The sequence below is a fragment of the Diplotaxodon limnothrissa genome, linkage group LG14 (genome assembly GCF_057381915.1).
Source record: "Diplotaxodon limnothrissa isolate DT_005_m linkage group LG14, D_limnothrissa_male_GT1.1, whole genome shotgun sequence".
Classification (NCBI taxonomy): domain Eukaryota; kingdom Metazoa; phylum Chordata; class Actinopteri; order Cichliformes; family Cichlidae; genus Diplotaxodon; species Diplotaxodon limnothrissa.
In genome coordinates this window covers 36,035,570-36,045,014 of record NC_140609.1, presented here as the reverse complement: position 1 = coordinate 36,045,014, position 9,445 = coordinate 36,035,570, and the positions used below count along the sequence as shown (strand labels likewise).

The following is a 9,445-nucleotide window of genomic DNA, read 5'->3' as shown; positions in this document are numbered from 1 at the left end:
TGCCATGGACAAAATATTAAATAACTATAACACAGCAACACTGTGTGTTGTATGCAAGTCTATGAAGTACACTTACAAATGTCAGTCATGTTATGATTAAATCAGCTAAATCAAATTACTTTGCAGTGCTTAATTACAGTACTCTAGTAAATATTAATCAGGCATTTCCAAACAATTTGGTTTGTACCAAATGTTGTTTTATTTGTTTCAGTGAAATCATTTTTGAAGCCAACAGAGGCTCAGCATTTCAATATTTAATACAAAAGCCTGGGCAGTATGGACAGCATTGTGAATCTATCTAGTGTTTATCTTATTTCGCAACAGTTCTTACTCCACAGCCACATTGCCTCTACAGTCATCATGCCACTTCACTCCCATTCGCACTCCAACTGTTGAGCTGCTCGAGGACAGGAATGGATCCAAGAAAATGCCCTGGCAGTGACAGACTCACTCTTAAAAATGACAAGACTGGTCACTGCCAAAGTGTGCTATCCCAGTACAAGTACAAAGAACATAATCCAGCCCGTCGCTGATTCTTTCTAACAGCAAGAAGAAACCTTATGTGGCTCTCTATATATAGTTTGCGCAGACGTACTCATAAACAAGCAGCCAAATTCATTCCAAGGACATAAAGAACTGATATTTTATTTTCAACCCCTTTCTTATAAAATGACGGGTTGAAAAAACGCCTTATAAGCCAACCTTGTCTTATGAAGTTTTATTACACTATCCAGAGCCAAGTGAGTGTAAAATTACATTTGCTGTAGCAGTTGGGGACACTCTTATCAATAAGAGGGTGAAGAGGTCTAGATTCCATGCTACATGCCCACACACACTGCAGCAGAATCAGAGAAATTAATTCCTAACAAACACACCATTTCTGTTCAACCACCTGAATGCAAAAGAGTAATTAAGCTAAAAAAAAAACTCTTCGTAAAAACAGCTCAGACACTGCCAGACTAAACCCGAAAGCTTGAACTTTACAGTGAGTCAGCACTTGTATGGAGGACCTGTCACACCCAAGGAAACAATTATATAAGAATAAACTTCATCCATTCTTGGAAGAAAGAAGCAGCAGAGCCTGTTTTACACAAAGTGAATTATCTGATCAGAAAACTTGTTGTTTTTAAGTCTATGTTAATACGTACAATAAGAAAGTTTATGAAGAGGTTAAGAATGCCTAGCTTGGTTGCCTTAACTTGACCCTATTTTTCGTTAACCTTAAAATTGTCAGAAGTGTCAAAACACGAACTTCATGGAGGAGGTTGTGCATCTGTTGGCTTTCCATCTAAAGACGTATTCCCAATATACATCTTTAAAAATAAATAAATAAATTGCACTTCAAGTACACTGAGCGAGTCATAGTGTTAAGAAAGCAAGTCTTTCCTCACTGACAGTTGTTACATGTGCATGTCCTGATTCATGTAATGTATACATCTTTGCTATAACTTAGGAGTCTGAGGATTTTCTACAGGGACAGCGTTTGGCGCTGTACATAACAGAATCCAAGAGAAAGACACAACAGTATGCACTTATTTTCTAGGTATTTACTTTAGTTTATCATTTTGTCATTGGAATGGCCTTGACAATAATCTGTAACCCACATAAAATGATCTCCCTGTGTCCGCTTCTAGGCATGTGTAGTCGTGTGCTTGGGGGTGGAAAAGAGTGCTGTGCTGCAGTGTTTTGTTTGCTGAGACACTGAAGTTTTTAAGTTGGAAAAAGTACTAGATATAAGTTTGCGACAAATTCTGCTGCACATAAGTTCACTGGTTATCAGCGATGTTCCATATTGAAAATAGTGGCAGTGAGTAAATAGTCGGATGCTACAGTTTTCCAGTGACTTTATAGAGCACTGTGTGGAGCTAAACTGTTAGTCTTGTTAAGTCTAATTTGTTATCAACTGCCTGAAAGTTCATCTCATTCTGCTTCCAGGAGTGAGGTAACACTTAAAGTACAACTTATGTTTATTTGTATTCACGTTGAGACATCATATTACTGTCATTAAAGAGTAAAAAACTTGCCCTGTTATGTCATTTAGAGCCCCACATGTTTGAGTAGCTCAAATGTGCTGTTAGCATGTTAGCACAGCGATGCTGTGAACTGATGAGCTATTGTCTTGATGTGAGGTTTCTACTCAGGGTTTTTTCGTCCAGTCCAGAGCAGAACTGTTTTTGTTAAGAAACTGGTTGTTGTTGTTTTTTTCCACAATTTTAATTATGAGCTAGATATATTTCTACTAATGAAATTAGTTTGCTTCAGTAACAGGGATGAGTCAGTCAACGAGTCAGTTGGGCTTGTGAATCATGATTCACGAGTCAGTAAAGTGATTCTCGAGTATTGAACAATTCGTTCATGATTCGCACATCACTATGAGAGCATGATGCACTGAGATCGGTGAGCACATATTGTGTATGCCTCAGTTAATTTTTGTCTGTTTGTTCAAATCAAAAGTTATTTGAACAACTTATTGTTGTATAACTGAATTCATCTGAATTATTTTGATTAATAATTGTTGCATATGCAATAACTTTATATAATTTGCTTGGTAAGTTTTAATGTTTTCCTATTGTTTTTGGAAAAGTGCTTATTTTGCAATTTACAAAAAAATGTTTTGACAATACATTGCGGTAATGGATAGGTTGTATAAGAGAAGTGGGTTGTTTTTTTTTGCAAATTTGAGTATTTTAATTGCAAATTGATGTCTAATATGATCTCAACACAAGCCTAAGTTGTGGATTATAGCTAGAACAGCATAATTAGTATTTGAATTCCTCTTCTGAGACCGAGATTTCCTTCTTTTCCACCTGATGATCTGCTGCACCTTGCGGTGTGGTAGGCCTGTATCACTCACACTTTCACACTCAGGTAGTTATATGAAAGACCACTGACTGAAATTTTCTCATCCCTAATTTCTTTCGCACCCTGGGAATTTTTGGACTATACCCCTTGAACAAGTTTTATTTAGGACTCTGAATAATAAGCTGCCGTGTAGAACATTTTCCACATGTGAATGGTGTGTAAGATCTTCATTAGAATGGACATTGAATTTGAGTCATCTGTTTTCTGTAAAAGTTAAGGAGTCAGTTACCAGGGTGCACCCAACATTGAGAGCTAAAAGCTAACACTTGGCCAGGGTGCTATATTAGTAGTTTTGTGTGGTTTTACTTTTCTTTAATTTTTTGTAATTTTCTTTTCCACAATTCTGTAAAGTGCCTTAACCCTGTGGTTGTCAGAACTTATGGTTTGGTTCACTAAAGCAGACTGGTTCTTTCCAGTCACGTTCCTGTCTGTGTCTCATTTAAACACACCCCCGTGCTCCTATAGTTGAACCTATTGGCCCATTAATATAAACTATTCAGACTTGGTGGTCCATCTGCATCTAAAGGACAAAGGTCTCTCTTTCGAGGATGCCAATGTTCACATTTTGGTCAGATGGTTTGAAAGAGGAGTAAAAGAAGCCATTTACGTCCACTGTGAGCGACCATCTTTGAACAGAGGCAGTGGTTTACGACACCAACTGTCTGCCATCTATAATCCAGTTTTGAGATCCCTTCCCAGATGCCTTAATGCCCACTCACATCCTGGGCCATCTGACCTCAGGAAATCACATGATAGGGTGGGGCTAGGTTTCACAATGAGCTCACCTGAAACCTTGGCTGATTGTGATCCACACCCATTTTCACACCTTGGCTCAGGCGATTAGGTAGAGGATCATTAGGGGGTCCATTGTCCCTCTCGGTGGGTTACTCCCACAGAGCTTAAATCTGGGACTCTCCACCATTTGACTTTGAACTGAAGAAGCTTTGCATAAGAAATAAATCAATTAATTCATGAATCATTAATGATTTATTAATTCAGTTAACTGGTATAAACAATACAGCAGATACTGAGGTGACATTTGATCTTATTGAGATATCTGATCTCAAAGCAGGTAAGAAACTGAGATAAGCAACTCTGTGGGTGACATAGTTTTGAAAGTTGCACAAAATTATTTATTTTTTGGGGAGGGGGGGTATCAGAAATGGATGTAGGAGATCTGCACATCGCCTTCTATGTCCAGCATGTCGATCTCATTGAAGGACTGCCAGCGATGGGAAAAGTCAAACAGGTGCTGCCCGTTCACAAACACCTTAAACCTCTGGTTTCCACAACGGATTGACATCTGAGGGACAGAGGGAAAACTTTTGAATGCTAACACAGAAAGTTTTCTAGAATTTGCCAAAATCACATTAAAATTTGCTTCTAAAATTCATCATAAGGACTTGATATTACGACTGCGTGACTGATGTTACTTACATCAAAGTACTGGCCCTCCATAAATGGATTCATGCTCATTTCTCTCTCCTCCTGGCCCCAGTTTCCTCCAATCATACTGTTTCTTACAACAATTCCTTCCCTCACTCTGGGATTCATGTGGAAAGCAATGTCTCGAGATCTGCTCACCAAAAAGTTGATCCTTAATCTGAAACACACATCCATGAGCGTTAAACATTCATGTTAGCACTTTAGTACTGCACTAGAGATTTCGGCAAGTAGTCTTAAAATCACACACTTGTGTGCTCCATAGGGAACCATGCCTCTGATGATGATGGTCCTCTTAGGGAACATCCCTCCTGGGATGATGTTGGAGTAGGGCACAGGCTTAAAAACAAAATGAGATATCTTATATGAATATTACAGTATTACACAGTAACACAGGTGGCCTAATAAGAGGTGTACAAAACAGTGATTGTCAAACTTTCTTTGTTATGCATCATTTCAGAAACCAACAAAAGTTCAAGCTTCACAACCCACATGCTTTTCTTAGTCATAATAATAGAAAAGGTAAAATTGAACATTTTCATTAAACAAAGTTCAGCATGTGAGCTTGTTTATGTTCTCTAAACAAATCATCTTCATTTGACTAAATTCACCTCATATTTTCAGATTTAATCTTTCGATATAATACCCGTGGAGTCAGTGACTGGACTGAAAGTTGAGTGTTATGCAAATTTTACTTACAGGGTTGTAGACTGGCTGCCCACTCATACCCTGATTAGTAGATAGAAAATATGAGTAGGTTTAGCAAATGTGAATATATATGAACTGTGTATAAAAAGAACGTGTCGATTTTTTTGTGCATTGTTCTCACCGGCAGATTTGAGCCTGGAAAGTTGCCCTTAAATAATAATAATAATGATATTAATAATAATAAAAACAAAAACAAAAACAAAATGAAAATGAAAGATAAATGAAACTTAAATTGAGATTTTTGTCATAAAAATTCAGCTTGCACAGATTATTTAAGTTATAACATAATTCAATACCCCCATTCCACCTCCCATGCCTCCTGGATATCCATCCTGCAAGGAATCAATCAGAAATTTTAAAATTACTTTATTCTGTTACATATGTGTGACCTGCATTTTATAATATAGCAAATGTAAATCTGAGGAATAAAAGTATTTTTTTTTACCCCCATGTCACCTCCTGGATATCCTCCTGGCTGAAATGTTCAAACATGTTTGTTTAATGATGTGTGTACTAGCATGTTATTTGAAAACTTACAGTGGCCTTGTCAAAAGAAAATATACAATATTCAGTACACTTACTCCCATTCCTCCTCCCATTCCACCTGGGTAACCTCCCTGGATGTCAAAAGAAACACAGTGCAGTTCAAATGTGCAGACTTCCTCTCACTACAGATCCAGTAATATTTAAAGAATCTGAATGTAAAACATGTTTCAGTAAAAGTAACATACCCCCATGCCACCTCCTGGATATCCTCCTGGCTGAAAAGTTCAAATATGTATGTTTTACCATTTGCGTACTAATGTGGCACTTGAAAAATTACAGTGATCTTATCAAAAGCAAATGTTCAGTTACTCAGTACACTTACTCCCATTCCTCCTCCCATGCCACCTGGGTAACCTCCCTGGATGTCAAAAGAAGCACGGTGCAGTTCAAATTAAATATGCACACTTTATCTCACTACAGTAATATTTAAATAAACAGAATGCAAATCACATCTGAGCAAAAGTAACATACCCCCATGCCACCTCCTGGATATCCTCCCTGTTGAAAAGCAGGTAATGACTGTAATCATGAAAAAGCTGTGGTAAATGAATTTGTATCATTTTGATATTACATATATATACTCACTCCCATTCCTCCTCCCATTCTACCCTAAAAAGATCAAATAGGGGGAAAAATGAATTAAAAACAAAATCTTCACAAAGTAAGTGCTGTTGACCATAATAATGATCAAACACAGAAGATTGTGTTGTTTGAAATACAAGGAGAAATCTGGCATATTGATAGAAACATACATATTCATTCATTCATACAAACATATTTATTCATCTGCTAATTTCACATTTGTAAAGAGATGACTTTTAAACCCAGCAAAACATGAAAGAAAAGATTTTTCTGAATATGATGCAACACGTTCTTTTTTAATTATTCCCATTCCTTCATGATACCTATGCATGCCCTATTGGGCACATAAGCAGAAATCCTTAGCCAACAGCTGCCAGACTTGTTAAATCTAAACTTTTGATAATTTTGACTTAATTAATTTTTCCCAGCAAAGCCCGAAGCATCAATGCGGAAGATTCACGGAGCTGAGGACTCACCCCAATAAAATTAATCGTCTGGATGGAAACATCTCCTGCAATCTGCAGCCCACGAACTTGCTCCATAGGGATGCGGTGTTGAAAAATATGGAAATCAATCCCATTTACTTTAATCTGCAACAGAATAATGTCATATTTGTGTTGGATTAAATCAATAAAAGAAGCATAAGTGGTAATAATATAACTGATCACATACTGACTATAATACCTTACAATTATATTATACTGAGAATAAACCATTTATTGAGTCTTCATTTACAGCTTTTACATGAATAGATTTTTACATTTTTACATACATAGAATTTGTTTTCATTGTCTGTACAACAGTTTGTCCTGACCTGGTAGCCCTGCAAAGTAACGATGATGACCATTTCAAAATGCTCTCCCTTTCTAAAAGGCATTTTGTGAATCTTGTCCTCTGACCCCCAGGATCCATTCTGACAGGTGTTGAAGACCACCTTGTCCCTGCCATCAAATCGAGGGTTGAAGTGTAGGGCAATGTCGCTGGATTCAGATTCTCCACAAATCAGGTTGATAAAGAACCTGCCAATGAAAAGAAAGAAAGAAAGAAAGAAAGAAAGCAGATAAGATTAGGAAACTGTAACTGTTGTAAAAAAGAAAAAGAAAAAAAAGAGCTTAATATGTTGACACAGTGAGGTATGTGCAGTTTTTACTCTGCCCGTTAATGGACTATGATCCTGAATCACTGCTGCCTCTTGGATATAAATGATAAATCATAGCTAAAGACAACCACCTTGGAAACAGACAAAACTGTTTAACAGTTATTGACTATAACAAATTTTCTGTAAAGTGTATAGGGTCACGAGTTTATGTCTTCCCCTCACCTGGTGATGTGCTTGGGAATGGTCCCCTGGATATAGATGGATGTTCCTTCCCTCAGCCCTCCATTAATAGGCCCTAGATAGGGTATGTCCTGTGCCAGGGACAAAATATTAAGTAACTGTAACACAGCAACACTGTGGAATGTACGCACTTCATAGTCCAAATGTCAGTCATATTATGATTAAATCAAGTTACAAATTACTTTGCAGTGATTAATTACAGTACTCTAGTGTTATTTTGAACAATCATAATATATTTGTATATATTATTAGTGTAGTTACTAGTTAAATGTCAAATTAGGATTTAATGTACAATAATATTTGATGCATGTAAAATATTAATCAGGCTTTTCTATTTGGTTTGTACCAAATCTGTAAATGTATTATTTGTTTCAATGAAGCCAAAAGAGGCCCAGCATTTCAATATTTATACAAAGGCCTGGGTAGTATGGACAGCATTGTGAATCTGTCTAGTGTTTATCTTATTTCACAACAGTTCTTACTCTCTCAGTTTGGCCTCTCTCTCTGTTACTGGGCATGGCAAAACACACACAGTCCATGTATTATATACACTGTCTTCCATAATTCTTTGGAAAAATACATAATTTTTGTATTTTTACCTCAGTATACACCACAGTGGACAAGTCTTAAATATGATTAATCAATCTATTAACAAGCCATGTTCAACAAAAGGGCTGAAACAGGTGACCCTGAACTCTCCCTTAGTTATGGTGCAATAGGCCTATTCTGCTGGGGACTTTCCATAATGCACTGCGCGTTTCTTTCTTTGTGTGTTTATGCACAACTTTGAATGTTATCGCTAGTCATTATTAATCTATGACTCACTTCCAGTTAATGTTCTGCCCTGTCTTTGTCCCTTCACCCATAAACAGTCATGGTGGATGGGTGCCCGAGCCTGGTTCTGCTGGAGGTTTATTCCTCTTAAAAGGGAGTTTTTCCTCCCCAAGTGCTTGATCACAGGGGGCTATCTGATTATTAGGGCCTGGCTGGGTCTTGAAGCGACAGCTGTCGTGATTTAGAACTATATAAATACAAATGAATTGAATTTAGCTGTATATCCTGACCTATACTTCCTTATGGGTCAGATTGTTTAGTCTATCCTTCTACTAAGAACCGTGACCAGTACTATGGACAATTAGAACGTTGTTTACTTACTCCTGTTCTAAGTGTTATAAACTTTCCTAATCTCATGCCTTCATTAATGTCCCTCACTTAAAACGTGTCATTTTTGGGAACCACTGGAAAAAACTGAATAACTAAAAAGAAGATCCAACTAAAAATACTAAGTCTTTGCTATCATTTTGTGGTGTCACTTTTTTGGTTTCTCCTTACAAAAACGGCCAACCTTCCATTGTGATATTATCTGAATTCTCTAACAAAGTATGTGATTGCACTTTTGAGTTAATACATTTGCAAAATCCTGTAATGGTAATGAAACTATGAGAACCTAAGGACAATTTATTACATCTTCTCAGCATAAAATTCACACAGTGCCACAGGCTCAAATATTATTGTTATTAACAGAACAAAAACAATGACGCTTGTTTAAGACCTAATAGAAAAAAACATATTTTTGTGGGTATCAGTGCGTGCAGATACTTACCGGGCTATAGATTGGCTGATAGCCAGGAGGAGCAACAAACATGGCTGCAGTCAGTAAGATGGGCGAGCAGAACAAAACAGGAGAACTTCACCGAACACTAATACCACCCAGATGCCTTATTTTATACAAGCAGTGAGGGAGGGGTAGAACAGGGTACCACACCCAGCCCTGCATCACTGTGTTTACTTTGGAGTAACGTGATGCAAATAACCTTTGCCCCTGCCGAGGAGTGGCACTTGAAAGAAAAAGACTGAGAATGCATTTGTGTGCAGCTGTGCAAGGAAAAACCAAAATGATGAACCAATGAGTATCCATTCTACAGGGTGGTGATTCATTCTATGGTCCTCATTCTATTTATGGTA

The 9,445-nt window shown here is 37.3% G+C and overlaps 1 protein-coding gene across 5 annotated transcripts; it reads right to left on the bottom strand.

The window, feature by feature from the left end:
• Positions 1-4,018: 4,018 nt before the first annotated feature.
• LOC146619302 (galectin-4-like) lies at positions 4,019-9,254 on the bottom strand. 5 transcript variants are annotated; one of them, XM_085371083.1, is made up of 16 exons: positions 9,084-9,254; positions 7,463-7,551; positions 6,956-7,160; positions 6,618-6,731; positions 6,145-6,168; positions 6,031-6,057; positions 5,876-5,917; positions 5,745-5,774; positions 5,595-5,630; positions 5,459-5,488; positions 5,310-5,345; positions 5,135-5,161; positions 5,005-5,034; positions 4,556-4,644; positions 4,300-4,465; positions 4,019-4,165 (listed from the first exon to the last, which is right to left on the bottom strand). In XM_085371083.1, exons 1-16 carry the CDS (start codon positions 9,123-9,125, stop codon positions 4,019-4,021), a joined length of 1,134 nt encoding a protein of 377 aa, XP_085227209.1. In that variant the 5' UTR covers positions 9,126-9,254. The 5 variants fall into 5 exon arrangements, with proteins under 5 accessions (XP_085227209.1, XP_085227210.1, XP_085227208.1 ...); XM_085371084.1 differs by having other exon boundaries at positions 5,882-5,917; XM_085371082.1 differs by lacking the exon at positions 5,876-5,917 and having other exon boundaries at positions 5,589-5,630; positions 6,031-6,078.
• Positions 9,255-9,445: the final 191 nt, after the last annotated feature.

Excerpts from the sequence above, each read along its gene's own strand:
- LOC146619302 (XM_085371083.1), bottom strand. The coding sequence starts at position 9,125 with ATGTTTGTTGCTCCTCCTGGCTATCAGCCAATCTATAGCCCG. Across the intron at positions 7,552-9,083 it reads ATCAGCCAATCTATAGCCCG|GACATACCCTATCTAGGGCC; the intron begins GTAAGTATCTGC and ends TCCCTGGCACAG. Across the intron at positions 5,346-5,458 it reads ATCCAGGAGGTGACATGGGG|GATGGATATCCAGGAGGCAT; the intron begins GTAAAAAAAAAT and ends GATTCCTTGCAG.